Source organism: Sprattus sprattus (assembly GCF_963457725.1).
Source record: "Sprattus sprattus genome assembly, chromosome: 21".
NCBI lineage: Eukaryota > Metazoa > Chordata > Actinopteri > Clupeiformes > Clupeidae > Sprattus > Sprattus sprattus.
Window position 1 is genome coordinate 5,713,648 of NC_137919.1, and position 16,127 is coordinate 5,729,774.

At 45.5% G+C, this 16,127-nt stretch overlaps 1 protein-coding gene across 3 annotated transcripts in view; it reads left to right on the forward strand.

The window, feature by feature from the left end:
• Positions 1–7,325: 7,325 nt before the first annotated feature.
• gigyf1a (GRB10 interacting GYF protein 1a) overlaps positions 7,326–16,127 on the forward strand; it is a 23,710-nt gene continuing 14,908 nt past the window's right edge. For all 3 annotated transcript variants that reach the window (XM_080859859.1, XM_080859860.1, XM_080859861.1), the window contains exons 1-8: positions 7,326–7,568; positions 8,041–8,104; positions 9,802–9,931; positions 12,825–12,920; positions 13,275–13,389; positions 13,992–14,100; positions 14,525–14,775; positions 15,455–15,672. In XM_080859859.1, coding sequence (XP_080715985.1) covers positions 8,070–8,104; positions 9,802–9,931; positions 12,825–12,920; positions 13,275–13,389; positions 13,992–14,100; positions 14,525–14,775; positions 15,455–15,672 — 954 coding nt within the window. In that variant the 5' untranslated portion in view covers positions 7,326–7,568; positions 8,041–8,069. The remainder of the gene's footprint in view (positions 7,569–8,040; positions 8,105–9,801; positions 9,932–12,824; positions 12,921–13,274; positions 13,390–13,991; positions 14,101–14,524; positions 14,776–15,454; positions 15,673–16,127) is intronic.

Consider the following 16,127-nt stretch of genomic DNA (forward strand, 5'->3'; position numbering starts at 1 on the left):
ATACTGACTGAAACACAAGCCTCGTAGTCATCCTTTACCACAGCTCACACAGCCGAGTCCCATCAGGTCACGTGGTACGAGGAGGACGGCCATCTTTCTAAAACACAAACAACAAGAGTAGCAAGCTGACCAGACATCAACACGCAGCGACCGTTGGAGTGGGTTAAATCATAAATTAAACAATTGAACACGATTCCATGAAGAAAACGCTATTCTTTTGGAAAACGTGAACAGGAGGAGAACAGACACCCATGCACGCACATCTAAAGTGACGATTGTAAACAACGACTGCATATTAAAATACAGTTGCCTCAAATATAAGGTGAGTTACTGTCCTGCGCTGTGGAAATGGCTTGCTCCACGGTAGAAGTAACGTTAGCGACTGATTATCCATTTAAGACTCGCCACGCTTGTTCAGACTAACGGCGGGTCTAGTTTTCATTGTATGGATGCGGATTTTGTTCGAGGTATTTTGTGTTCCAGTGGCTTTTCGATGGGTTTTAAACGTTGTGTGTCATTTGCTATGTCTTTAGAAGGCCAGAACAAGCAGCGGGTTAAAGTAAGAGGGACGGCCGGCCTGTGGAGAGGGAAGGGGCGAATGTGTTAACACACGCGGACACTCCGCCCCCTTCGCCATATCTTGTCATGGGCAGTTGAACTGAAACCACGTAAGCGTGCCTGCTTTACCGAGGCCCACAACTATAGATTGCATTATTGAGATAGCTAAAGCGCAGTTAAGAAAGCGTGAAGGTTACTGGACCTTGCAGTTCAGAGCTGTCTGACTTACATCCATGTTGTTGTTCATTTGCACCGAGACTTGTGCTTGTTCCCGGACCTGATCACGTTGCTAATGCTACGTCCCGAAATGAATCCAACATCAGCGTTTCGTCAATAGATCCAGTCGGTAATATTAATGTAGTGAGGCCTTGCATTTCACAGGTAGGACCGGTACTAACAAATCTGTATCTTATTATCGGTTGCTCAGTTACTGACAGACCATTGCAAATTTATATTATGTGCTCGAACAGCATTAGCAGTGTTGGCTAGTTCGCCAGCCATGTTTCATGCAAAGAATTGTCGATGTGCATGATTAAAAGCAGTATAACACAAACATGTATCTGCAATCTCACTGTTTTGTATAAGTACGAGTGCTTCCCTCCTACATGTTAACGTTTACATCCGATACCGGCTTGAATATAATCAGGAACAATCTAAATAACTGGATAATGCTTATACGCCTCTGGTCTAGTGCAGGTACTTTGCTAACTGCAACCTGCAAAAGTGATGGGATTAAGATTTTAGCATTATTTTGGCGTGGTTATGGAAGTCTCCATAACATGTTCATGCTTTTGAGACTTTTTAGTTTTTTTAAACCAAGTAAACATTTGGCTCTTTGTTGTTTTCAGGTGTAACGGTTGTTAAAATTGTTTTATTTTAAGTGTAAGTGCACCCTAAAATGTGTTTTTGAGCTGTAAACTAAATTATATGCCTGGTGTTTCATCACACTTTAATGCTGCAGTTTACATTGACGACAAATACAGTTTTATTTAATTAAAATCAACATTTTATGAGTTTGAAATGTCTGAACAGGCCATACTGTTTAAAATCCTGGGCATTGCGAGGCTGATGCTGATGTAATCAACCATTTGGGACATCTCTACGTCCTGATATTCATAGACTCTCTCTAGTAAACTTTCAGACCCGTGCCCGCTTGTAGAATGATGCTGAGGGTGTAGTGAGGCTAAGAGCTTCAAAGAGGTAGTGTACACTGAATGTGTGTGTGTGCTGTAAATTAAATTATATGACTGTACTGTGATGAAACACATCAATGTTGGTGTCATTTTCAGCATTTTATGGGTTTAAAATAGCTCGGCATGCCATCTACTGTTTAAAATCATCCAAGGCCAATGCTGACGTAGACTAGACGGGTCGGAACACACGTCCATCATAATGCATGCATTTAAATGGAGTAAACTCCTATCTAAGAATTCAAATATCAATCTTAAAACCATTTTCAAATTAGCTGTATTTTGGTAACTAACAACCGAAATGTTGGCCCAGCTAATCGGTCAGCACCCTCTAGACAAAACACCAGTGTTCAAAATATTGAAAATACATCTGTACAGGAATCATGGTTAAAATCGAGCTTTGTAGTTTGCAAAGAAAAACATTATCTATTCAAATGCTGTGTTTTACAGCACACTGTCCTGTTGCTAAACTCCTGATGGTCTTTTCGTATAGTGATGCCTTGGTTAATGTCTGGGTCTTATTCATTTTGCGACACCCTGCCTGCAATGGCATTTACACTATCAATTAACCCTTGGTGAACAGTTCGTTCATATAATCATAACAATACTGTTAAGAAAATTAGGCTATAATGATAACACTCTTCTTGTTGCGAGCTACTGTGTCAGCTTTGTGACACATATTATCTATGAGTTGAAATTCATGTTGCTGCCACACTATTTGTTTGCTTAGACTTAAAAGTACTACTTGCAAGTGGGAATGATTCAGGCTTCTTTAAAAAAAAAAAACAGAATATTTACACACATTTTGATAAACCTCTGTTTGAAGTGTTTCTAGATTTCCTACACCTATCCATATCTTTATCCAAGCACCTTGTAGGAGAACTTGCACCAATCTTATATAGTTAGAATGTTCCTGTTTAATGTCTTATATAGGTGGAGAACGTTCATCTGAAACACAAACAACTTGTGCAAACGATTAATTAGGTAACTCTGCTTTGTCTTAGTGAGTATTTTTATGACACTTGCTCAAAGCCAAGGCTAACTATCCTGGTGACCTTAGCTCCCACTGAAATCAAGCTGATAACCTGCATTGCGCTCCTCCTTGCTTTTTGCTAAGGTGCTATAGTCTGTTGCCTAGATATGGCTGGTTGCCATAGCATCTGTAGGTGCACTATCCCAACCCCGTTGAAGTCCTCCCCCACCCTTCCCCCATCAGTTTGCCCATTCCCTCCCTGACCTGAAGGCTTGAATCTTATCAGTAGTGATGTAACAAGGTTCAGCAATTAGATGTGCGCCCCACAGTTAGTGCTGGTGGCAGGGATGTGTTTGCTTTGTGAAGAGGGTGCGCCTAGCTTCCTTTAAGACCGTCACCTTCGTTTGCTTGATGTTTCACAATTCACATAACTTGACAGTGACCAGCCACTGAGACCTTTTGACTGGGTTTAGGTTAGAGGGTGTCTGTTTTAAAATACCCAAGTATGATGATCATGATAATGAAAATAAAGCTTAGCTCTCTTCTCTTATTGATTTATGACTATAGGAGTGTTGTTGTTCTTCGTCTTATATATAATGTCTGCATATTTATTTATTTATTAAAAAAATAAAAATTCTTCTCCACTTTCCCTTGCCCCGGCAGTCTCACCATCTCTGTGCCACTCTACACAAAGATGTAGTCCTCTGTCCTCGGCCCTCGGCCCTCCATCCTCGGTCTTCTTCCTGAAAAAAGGTTGTGAATATTTGTTGATAACAACAGGCAATACAGTAAACCCTTCTCTTCTGTGCTCCGGAAGCTTCTTTGGACCAAGAGCGCCCCTTGTTTGTTGATTGCCTGGAATCGTATGGCTTGGTCCAAGCCACTCTGTTTATTTCCCCCAGTGCACGAACACCAGGGTTTCTTTGAAAACACACACACTGGACAGACAGCTAGAGGAGGATTCCACTGAATTCATCAGAGAGAGTAATGGACTGTAATTATGGACTGCACCTTTCTAAAGTGCCACCTTGGGTACTCTGTCCTCAGCATAACCTTAGCAGTTAACCTGGTATCTCCACTGGCACTCTAACCTGATGTAACAAGCTGTGATCATTGCCATTGTACTCTCTTACCCGGTCCTGAGAGAAAGCAAGCGCATGTTCTAAGAATCCTTGCTAGCAGGATTCTTGGATGTGACACCTTGAAGCCCAAAATGTCTTTTTAGACTGTGTAAGGGGCGGTTACCATTTTGTCTAATGTGGATTAGCATTTTTTTTTGCAGGTGCCGGTAAAAAAAAAAATGAGCGAGAATAAATGGGGTTTTGGAAAATTGACAAAATAACACCTGTGGTAGTAACTGCTTGAGAGAACAGCGGAGAATAATGGACTACAAAGCAAGTCATTTGGCTAATGCATCACTAATTTCAGTAGATAACCATAGCTAGTTGTACCGATCAGGGGTCTAAAGTGTTCCAACAACAGCCAGGTTTTGTGAAAAAACTGTATTTTAACCTAAGACATTTTCTCTTTGGAACCAGGTAGTGTTCAGGCATGAGAATCACCTTTCGGCGAAATTTCCCGTTTTGAAAACAAAATAGGTGACCTACGTGAATCGTGTAGATTGATGGAGGGGGGGGATCATATTCAGTGAACTGCGAACAGCAGACCTGCCAACCTGCACGCATTTTGTGTACCCGCCCCCTCCCCCGCGACAGAGTTTTTGGACATCTTTTTCATATTCAGATGACATACTATTGTAAGCATGCAACTAGTGGTGGCGGCGGCAAGGTGCTCAGTGTTGCCAGATTGTAAATGGCGGTTCATATCAAAGGCTCAGAATTATCGTATTTGGAAGATAATTAATTATATCTGGCAACACTGGGAAAACGGTTGACCAATGGCAATTCTGTTTATAGTCAGCTCGCGCAAAAAGGTGGACTGAAGATACCCTTGCTGAGGTACAATGGGAAGTGGGGGAGTAATAATCAAGCCCCCGGTCCCCCCTAGAGGGGTAATATCCTCCTCACCTTTTTCATCCCTGAACCGTTTTCATGCCTGATTGTGAAAATGCTTACCATTCAAACTTCGAGCCTCGTGTCAGTTAGCACAAGATGGCAGTGTTTCTTTAATGGTGGGTCGTGGAATCATTCTGAATAGATTGCTGTGTGTGTGTGTTTGTGTGTGTTCTCTCAGAACTAATAGAAAATATATGAACAGTAACCTTAGCTTTTTATTTTGAAATTGAAAAAGCTGAGTCTTCGTGATTCTAATGCCTCAAAGAGAAAAGGTCCCTCGGAAAGAGACAGAGAAAGTTCTGGGTGAGTGGCAGATGCTTACTTCATGAGAGTACTGTAACGTGAGCGGGCACAGCTTTGAATTGGGCTACATGCTGTTTACAACTTGTGGGCAAGTTGAATCTTTCTGTGAGAATTCATAGTTTTGTTATGAAAGCAAACCATTTGGCTAATTACTGTCGTTTTACTGCTGGGTAGAGTATTTTATTGTTATTTGCTGTAAGCATAGGACTTTGATTATCTTTGTTATATATGCAGTTTTGTAAATGGGAAAGAAGTCAACATGTAGCTTACTTTTATATGAAACACTTATTTGATGAAAATAACAAGAAGTTTGAATCATGAAGTTGGCAAAAGGTGAAGGAAATGTAAGTGCAGTAAAAAAAAAAATCTATTTAAATTCTATCTGATGTCTTGGACTCGGATGACTCGGGCTAATGTGTCATCATGAATCCAGAGATAAAACAGGCCCTATGTGATGTTGATATTTTTAAGTTTGTTTTATGGTTTGCATTCTAGTCTGTAATATTCAGGTTGCGACTTGATGCCCACGGGAGATTGTGCCAAGGCCAGACCATCTGAGAACCTCTGCTCTGGTGGACCCTGTGCCCAGACTCTCAAATGTTCGTGTGGCATCTGTGTCAGTCATAACTCGCTCGGCCACTCATGGTCAGGTCACAGACAGGTCACTAAGCAGGGAGTTAAAGGCACAGTCCTCGTTTATAGCAACTTCTCACCATAGTTGAGAACTGTGCTTCGACGTGGATGATTCCCAACCCAGGCCCTGGAATAAAAGTGCTTGATGTTTTTTGTCGTGTCCGGAGGTTCCAACCCCCGACTAGCCAGAATGAGGTCTTCCTGACTCTTAACTCTCCCACACTTTTCAACCCAGCAGATAATGAGTAAACCTACCCCCTATTTAACTGTAGAAGCCGCCGTGATGCCACTTGCGGTATGCTACTGCGCTACTTGACGTAAGTTATTAAGACCAGCTGTGTATAGCAAGTAGCTTTTCGATCTATTCTTGCTGCTCGCGGCATTGTGCATGCTATGACTTTAAGGCTTCTTGGTTTTCGTGAGCCGCAGCGGATTTGAATAGCGAAGCAGTGGGTGATTTTACAATTGGCTTCCCGAGCCACAATGTTTTCAGTCTAAGATAGGGTCACCTCCCCACCTTCCTAACAACCGAGGCGCTGGGCACCATTCGATTGAGCACACCTGGTGTTACTTGATAAAGAGTGTTGGGGAGTAGTGTGAATGGAATGAGATGAGTGTTCGTGACCTGTTTTCCAATTGCAGTTGGTTAGAGCCCTGCTTTTAAAATTCCAGTCGGCACATTTTCAGATGGCAGCTGTAGGTGGGCATTGTAGTGGTTCAAACAAGTTACTGTGTGGGGGATTTTTATGCATTGAACATTTAGTTTTATTGGTTGATATTTGTGGCCTGATTTGAGAACACCGAAGCAGGGTTAGTAAAATGCTGAAGGTTTGGTAAAATGTTTCATCTTATAGTTCAGTACACTCGGGTGTCAAATACAGGTAATTTCATCCCCACACTCCTCGACATGTCAGTTCTGTGTGTACACTTTAAACAAACTCCAGTGTTCATACACAGTCCTGGTTCTGTAATTGGGAAACAAAGTGGCTCTGTCTGGGATATAGTACTGACTTGACCAAAGAGTGAAGGGGGTGTATTGGATTGTCATTAACAATCAACGATCTTTCGCCAGGATCGAGGACTGTGCCCTTAAATGTGTGTCGACTCACACTTCTTCTGCTTCCTGTTTTTCAGGTGCTGGACAAGAAGAATCAGACAGAAAGGGGGTCACCGCAGAGGACCTCAGTGGACGCACATTTCTGCCGGAGCTAGGGAGCGACGACAAATACGAGGGAGCAATTGAGAGCGAGAGAGGTGTCGCGTCGTGTGACATCACGTCGGCTGCTGGCAGCTGCTACCCCAGCTGGTCCGCTCTCTCTCTCCCGCCCCTACCTACCCCACCCCTCCCCACTTTACCCCCACCACCCCCCCATCATTGAGTCGCTCCCCTAAAGCTCGGCGTGATTATACCCGTTTCTCTTCAGGCGGCGCTCATGGTATACCTCTGCTGTCAACCCAGCCAGTAGGCCACTGGGACCGAGCTTTCATTTTCCACAATCACTTGTTAATAGTTTTATTCATTTTTTTCCGATTTTTTTTTTTTTGTTTGTTTCTCTCTTTCTGTGAGAGTTATTGGCCAAGTGCCCAGTGAATTGTTTTGGCTTGCTTTTTTTTTTTTTTTTTTAAATCACCTTTTGGTTGATTTGCGTTTTCTGACCCCTCTCCCAACCCACCCCTCTCCTGTTTGAGGCAGCTATCCCCACCCTCTTCCTTATCCTGGGAGTTCTCCCTTTGTTACACAGACACGCACCAACGCAGATACACACAGGCTTGCAGCCACTTAAGACGCACACAAACACCCATAGAGAATAACACAAACACACACACACAATCACTGGACCCGAACGGGACTCACGGATCCACACACAACCAACCTGCTCCGCTCATCAGGACAGGGTGAGTACACACACTCTGGAGAAGTATGTTTGTGTGTGTGTGTGTGTGTGTGGTTGTGGTTTATGCATGGCTTTGTTGACCACATTGCTATGTGAATGAGTGAGTGTGTTTATTTTAGGGATTAAATGTGCATATTACAAGAATTCAGGGTCATGTGGTTGCATTGCTGTTTGTTTGACATGCATAGGGGGTGGGTTCATGCATGCATGGCTATCAGTTTGTTTATACTTTCTGTGTGTGTGTGTGTGTGTGTGTGTGTGTGTGTGTGTGTGTGTGTGTGTGTGTGTGTGTGTGTGTGTGTGTGTGTGTGTGTGTGTGTGTGTGTGTGTGTGTGTGTGTGTGTGTGTGTGTGTGTGTGTGTGTGTGTGTGTGTGTGTGTGTGTGTGTGTGTGTCAGCTGTTCCAGTAATGTGATGTTGATATTTCTGTTCATATGTTGTGACTGAGCACGTCTGTTCCTCTGTGTCTGTCAGACTTTCAGCTCTTGGAGGACGAGAGGAATATGACTGCTGAGACTCTCAACTTCGGCCCAGAATGGTGCGTATGTCATCTTCACACAGTCTCAAGCCTAGCTTACACAGGGTCGAGTTTGTCTGCGTCCGAGCTGAAACTAATACAGATAGCCCTATCATTTAGACGAACACTCTCTATCCGCACACGGTATCTGCAACAATTCGAATCGGGGGTAGAAAGTCAGTAGATTTGAATCGGTACGGGGGCTGGTGTTCGTGTGCACGGTTTCACGCAACCTGATGACATTGTCCCACGTGATCGCATCGCGATCTCCAACCAATATATATAACACTTGTTGTCTCTACATCTCACTCATGGTGTGTCTCAAACTCACTTTCATTAATTCAGCCTACTGATTTTTGTTTAGCCTCCTATCTTGATCGAATTCTTTTTATTCAGACGTTACATACCTTTCATGACCACAAATATAAATTGGCCAGCGATTTTAATTTGCTTTTTTGTTCAGAAATTAATGTAGAAGGGTCGGAGCAAAGCCTCATGAGAAATGCTCAAGCTCAGCCTCTCAATAAAGCAAAGGCATTTAAACAACTCACAGACATGTCATGTTGCACTGTTCCAAACTCTTTATTATGAATAGAAAATAAAATTCATTTTCGCATAACCTATAGTCTGCTCTGACCACCGATTTTATTAACCACCATAATGTATTACTGTGCAGAGTAAATGTAGGCTATGCGGTTAGGCTAAACGTTGCTAATTGTAGCTTGTCTACTGGCTGCTTACCAGTGTCCTCCTGTCTTCTTCTACGTTTTCCACGTTTTCTCAGTTGTCTGTAGCAGCGCTAAAGCGCCACCCACAGGCTTGGGGTATGTACTACAGTCAGTTCATCACAATCGGATGGCTTCGTCTTTACGCAAATCTCTCGTTACCAGGCTCCGTCCTTACGGGATTAAAAGTTTCGATTCGTGTGAAAAATGAACCCGATTCAGTGAATCTAGACTCCGTGTAAAGGGGGTCTCACTCACACACACACACACACCTCCTTTTCCTCCTCAATTCCACTTTTAGGTATTCCTTCACGTCCCTTTTCATCTGTTTCATCCCTTTTCATCTGTCTCTCTGTCTTGTCTCTCTCGCGCTCTCTCTCTCTCTTACTCTCTCTTTCTCACTCTCTCTCTGTCTTGTCTCTCTCTTTCTCTGTCTTGTCTCTCTCTCACTCACTCTCTGTCTCTCTCTCTCTTTCTCTCTCTCTCTCTATCTCTCTATCTATCTCTCTCTCTTTCTCTCTCTATCTCTCTATCTATCTCTCTCTCTCTCTCTCTCTCTTTCTCTTTCTATTTCTCACTCTCGCCCCCTCTCTCTCCATCTCTCTCGAGCATCCAACAGTATATCTGAGGGTGGTGCCTCTCCCTATTGCCCAGTCTTCTCATACGTTTAGAGTGACATTGAGAATAATGAAGCTTGGAAAAGGTAACACATGAAGGGAATACAGGTTCTTCAACCTCTCCCTCTCTTTCTCCCTCTCCCTCTCTTTCTCCCTCTCCCTCTCCCTCTCCCTCTCTTTCTCCCTCTCCCTCTCCCTCTCTTTCTCCCTCTCTTTCTCCCTCTCTTTCTCCCTCTCCCTCTCCCTCTCTTTCTCCCTCTCCCTCTCCCTCTCTTTCTCCCTCTCCCTCTCTTTCTCCCTCTCCCTCTCCCTCTCTTTCTCCCTCTCTTTCTCCCTCTCCCTCTCCCTCTCTTTGCATCATCCCTTTCTTGTCCAGGCTCCGTGCACTATCCAGTGGGGGCAGCGTGACTTCCCCCCCTCCCTCCCCCGCCATGCCAAAGTACAAACTGGCCGACTACCGGTACGGCCGCGAGGAGATGCTAGCACTTTATATCAAAGACAATAAGGTGAGAGAGAAAGACATACACACACACTGTGGCATCATGAGAGGCTTTACCACTGAGCGGGGTGTAGGGCAGTGCGTAATCACTGGACAGAGCAGGCAAAAATGCTTTAAAACGAGGAATTTGGTTTATTAACTAACAAAAAGTCAAACATAAAACTTCTTCAAAGGCAAAACAGTTGCTCCAAACTTAAATCATACCAACGGTGGTCTGTCCCCACTCTCAACTCTTTTCAAACTCGTTCCTGCTCAGGTGCCAACCTACTCTAACCATTTGCACCTGAGCTTGCAATCAGTGACCTGACCTTCCTAGTCCCCAGAGCACCTCCCCAGGGTCCTAGAGCCTGCCCCGTATAGGCCTTTTGAGGTAATTCACTCCCATGCCAACCTAGTGGAACCACCAGCCCAGCTTGTGGTACCACATACCCTTCCCCTCAACTTCATGCCCCTCCCGGGAGGTTAAAGAAGGGCTTAATTCGATTATCCAAAGCTAAGCACAAAACCACCTTACATAACACTTTTCAGGACCCCAATAGGTTATTTAACAACAAAACACAAAATGTCCTTCCCACCCCCCCCTCTTCATTGAGGGTATTTTCCTTTTTTTTTTCTTTTTTAACAATTATCAAGTCCGTTTCTTCCCTGTGTCAGTTCCCAGTTTGTCTGTCCAGCTTCTTTTTTCCTTGGAGTCTATCCATCCCCCTTCCGGTCGTGGACCCTCTGTCTCTTTTGCTCGTTCTGAGCGTTCAGTCTCTGTGCATCAAGACATGCCGTGGGCTCACCATAGCCCTCAGTTTCGCTGTTGGTGGACTTCTTGACCCTGCTGGAGTAAACACTGGAGTGCTCTTCCTCACCCAACCGAAGGCTGCCATTGGCCAGAGACCAGCCCACCTGTACCTCATGGATGTCGAGGTTCTTGCTGCAGCTGTGCTTCACTGGAATCTTCTCAATGACCATTTCGAAGCTAGCTTTGCTCTTGGCTGCGCTGTATTTGCCTTCTTCAATTAATTCAAAGGGGCCCCTCTCTTTGGAAGTTTCGACTGTGGGACATGCTACTACCACTCTGTGCTGGTAGCCGGTGAACAGGCACATCTCCCTCCTCTCGGCAGGGGCAGCCACGCTTGTCTGGTCCCCCTCTTCACCGAGGTCGGCATCATCGTCTGTGTCATACTCCTCACCACCAGCTTCATCGACGGCATCATCATCATCTTCATCAACAGTAACTTTGTCAATAGCATCTTCAACCTCACAGTCACTGTCATACTCTTCATCATCATTGACATCATTTTCACCAACATCAACATCTTCAACACAGCCGTGACGGTCATACTCTTCATCGACATAATGTTCATCAACATCGAAATCTTCATCATCACCGCTGTCATACTCTTCATCATCGGCACATTCATCATCGCCCCCTAGGACCACCAGCTCTTTGGTGCTGGCCAGCGTTGCTGCCCCTTCTTCGGCAATCTCAGGCAGGGCCTCCCAGACCTGGTCAGCTTCAGGCTGCACCTTTTGAATCACGGCAGAAAGCATTTCTCTTACCTTCTGCCCTTCAGCCCCTTGTTGGTTCTTGAACACCTCTGCCGGACGTTTCCCTGTGGCAGTCATTTCAAATGCTCCGGCCCTGCTCATCTGAGTTAGCCTCTCCTGGACCCTCTCAAACATCTCATCAGACCGGGCGTGCTTCTTCGCAACCTCCTGTAGGTCAGCTTCAGACGGATTGTCCATCCGCTGCATCTGTAGCAAGGCTGCACTGGTCTCCAGCTGGGCCGTCTGGCTCTCCACCAGCATCTTCACCAGTTCCTCCATTTCGTTTTTTTCGTTCAGCTTGTGTGAAGTCCTGGAAAAAGTTTCACCAAGCTGTCGATTCCTTCACTTCTGCTCATTAGCACCTACGCCCTCTTGCCCGCATTCTCCACCACATGTGGCATCATGAGAGGCTTTACCACTGAGCGGGGTGTAGGGCAGTGCGTAATCACTGGACAGAGCAGGCAAAAATGCTTTAAAACGAGGAATTTGGTTTATTAACTAACAAAAAGTCAAACATAAAACTTCTTCAAAGGCAAAACAGTTGCTCCAAACTTAAATCATACCAACGGTGGTCTGTCCCCACTCTCAACTCTTTTCAAACTCGTTCCTGCTCAGGTGCCAACCTACTCTAACCATTTGCACCTGAGCTTGCAATCAGTGACCTGACCTTCCTAGTCCCCAGAGCACCTCCCCAGGGTCCTAGAGCCTGCCCCGTATAGGCCTTTTGAGGTAATTCACTCCCATGCCAACCTAGTGGAACCACCAGCCCAGCTTGTGGTACCACAACACACACACACACACACACACACACACATGCACACACACACATGCACACACACACACACACACGCACATGCGCACACACACACACACACACACACACACACACACACATGCACACACACACACATGCACGCACACAAACACACATTGACAGGGTACAAGCCTTGCTAACCTTTTGTGTAAGTCTTCAACACCCTTTAATACATGGCCTGTACCACCAAATGCTGTGTGTGTGTGTGTGCATGTGTGGTTGGAGTTGGTAAATGCATGAGGCTCAATGCCATATCAGCACCTTTGGCTATTTTCATGGTATTTTCATGGTACTGAAAGTCCAGGGCCTTTCACTAGTGATAGTGTGGGACACACACACACACACTTCCAAGTTGTTCTCTGGTGTGTACTTCTTGAAGGTTCTGGAAATGTCAGTGCTTCTTAAGCCACATTTATACATGAGCTGCAGAGAACGTGTATGCCTACCTCTAATGTGTTATTTCTTGGGGGAAGGTTCTTGATGACATGTACAGCAAATCCTCACGATGATCTGTTACTGATCTGCAGTGTGTGTGTGTTTTGTGCAGGCTCCTGAGGACATGCAGGATAAGGAGTTTGCTGCTATTCTGCAGGAGGAGCCAATGCAGCCTCTGGCACTGGTCCCACTGACTGAGGAGGAGCAGGTGAGACACACACACACACAAAATCTGCACACACACACACACACACACACTCACAAACAAAAAAACTCCACACACACAAACAAAAAAACTCCACACACACTACATGCTATATGCACACACACACACACAGACACAGATTCAGACACATACAGGTTTACTTACCCATAAAAAGACATAATAGAGTTTTACACACACACACCCTAAATACACACTGTTCATGTTCACTAGCACAAATATTCACACACACACACACACACACACACACACACACAGTGTTATTAGTATTACTGCATTATTCCTGACCCTGGATTGTATTTGCATTGATCTGTGTGGTTCTGTGTGTGTATCTTGCAGAGGAACTTCTCCATGTCGATTAACAGTGTCGCTGTCCTGAGGCTCATGGGTAAAGGGGGCGGGGCCATCCCCGCCGGCGTGGCTCGTGGCCGAGGCAGCACACGAGGAGCTAGAGGTGTGTGTGTGTGTGTGTGTGTGTGTCTGTGTGTGTGTGTGTGGTTGTGGTTGTGTGAGGGTAACTCTTTGTGGATTCGCATGTGTGTGGGTAATTGTGTTTGTAAGTGTGCATGTGTGGGGTGGAGTTAGGGATGTCGTGTGTGTGTGTGTGTGTGGGGTGGAGTTAGGGATGTCGTGTGTGTGTGTGCGCCTTTGTCTGAAGATGAACCAGTCTTTGTGTTGCAGCTCTAGAGTCTGTAACTTCATTTTGTTCTAACAATTTTATAGATTGGAAATGAAAAGAAGTATAGACTGTGTGTGTTTGTGTGTGTGTGTGTTTGTGTGTGTGTCAAAAACACAAATAGACTGGAGTGTATTTGAAAGACTATCGTAACCTCAGTCGCCACTGTCACCCCAGCCACTGGGTGGTGCTGACGAGTTAATGTAAATGTAACATAGAACAAGAACTTAATGGTTAAATATCTGCCCACTGCAGAGAGACAAGTGAATCATGTAGATTGTAGAATATCTTTGTGTAAGGATTGATTACATTTTAAGAATGCTGTTCAATGTGTGTGTGTGTGTGTGTGTGTGTGTGTGTGTGTGTGTGTGCATGCTCAGGAAGAGGAAGAGGAGAAAGTGGATTCTACCAAAGAAGTATTGAAGATGGAGAGGTGGGCTTTGGACGCTGCAGCAGAGAAATCCACCGCAGCCAAAGCTGGGATGATAGGTGTGTATCTTTCTTCCTTTCTTCCCTTCCTGTCTTTTCCTTTTTTTCTCCTTTCTGTATCCCTTCCTCTTTTTGTATGCCTCTCTCTCTCTCTCTCTTTCTTTCTTTCTTTCTTTCTTTCTTTCTTTCTTTCTCTCTCTCTCTCTCTCTCTCTCTCTCTCTCTTTCTTTCTTTCTTTCTTTCTTTCTTTCTTTCTTTCTTTCTCTCTCTCTTCCTCCTTTCCACTTACTTTCTTTCACCCAGAGTATTCTTAGAGGAACATTTTCAATTCCCCATATTTGCATAATGTAATTTGATCCCACCCCCTTGCGCCTCTGTCCTTCTCTCTCTCTCTCCATCTATCTCACTCTCTCTCCATCCCTTCCTCTCCACCCCTTTCTCTCTCTCTCTCTCTCTCTCTCTCCTTTCTTCCTCTCCACCTCAGGGGTGAGCGGCGCTTTGAGAAGCCGCTGCGTCGTGACGGGGTGCGCGTGTGTTTCGAGGAGGCGGCGGCGGCGGCGGTGCCGCCGGCGGTGAGCACGGGCGTCGTCAGCCTTGCCAGTCCCGCTGTCCCCGGTCGTAAGGACTACACGCGCTCGGACAGCGACAACTGGCGCACGCTTCGCGAGGAGCAAGAGGACGAGGAGGGGGCCGATCCCGGGGGGAGCTGGAGACTGGCGGTCTCACGCCGAGACGGTACACACACATATTTTGTCACACACACACACACACACACACACACACACACACACACACACTAAATGAATTCCACCTCACGGCCCCCTAGCTGTCTGTCCAGTGTGATACAAAAAAACTTGTGTGTTTGCACACAAAACCCAAGCCATAATTCCAGCCAATCAACACAGTGCTTCAGCAGCATGGAAGGAAGGGATGTTGTTTGATTGGTTATTGAGCTCTGTCAACAACCCTTTGCCAAACCAAAACTGAATTGTGGACTGCATCTTTAAAGTGTCAGTTGCACGCACACACACACGCACACACACACACACACACACACACACACACACACACACACACACACACACACACACACACACACACACACACACACACACACACACACACACACACCTCAGCCGTGTCAATAGTGGATCACCCTAAATATACATACTGATGGACAAAATATGGATATCTGTACTATTTGGATGAAAGCATCTGTCACAGCACATACACACACACACACACACACACACAGACACACACACTGCACTTGCTTAAATTGTCATATACATGAGCAGACATACACTCACTCACAGTACGCTTAAACACATAAGTATCCTTCTGTCATAAGTGCTGTGGTAACATGTTCAGTACCCTAACTTTGCTCTGGCGCTCGGCCTGTCCCCTCGCTCAGATGGCGGTCCACGCTCGGCGGGCTGGCGGGAGCACCCTGGTGACGGGCGACGCAGGAAGTTTGACTTTGACTTTGCAGAGGCGGGCGAGGGCAGACGCAGACGGACCGGCAGCGACGGCCATGAGGACGACAGGGACGGCCTGCCGGAGTGGTGCACGGACGAGGAGGACGGAGAGATGGGCACCTTTGACTCCTCCGGGGCCTTCATGCCCTTGATGGTGAGCAGGCGTGTGTGTGTGTGGTTATGTGTCTGTGTGGTTATGTGTGTGTGTGGTTATGTGTGTGTCTGAGAAAATGAGAGTGAGAGAGTGTGCGAGTGTGAGAGATGGACACCTTTGACTCCTCCAGAGTGCCCTTCAAGCCCTTGAGGGTTGTATGCTTGTGAAACGTGGGTGGGTGTGTGAGAGAGAGGGAGAAAGGGAGAGAGGGGATAGATGGACACTTTCATCACCTCCAGGCCATGAAGGTAAACAAACAGTTTGTGTGTGTTTGTGTGACAGATGAGGGTAAGAGTGTGTGAGAGTGACTGACTTAAATTTCATTTGTACATCTGATTCCTAATTTTCTACCCTGACTTGTTTTTTTTTTATTCCTCTTTATCTTTCCCTCCACTCTGTCTCTCTGTGTGTGTCTCTCTCTCTCTCTCTCTCTCTCTCTCTCTATCCCCCCTCTC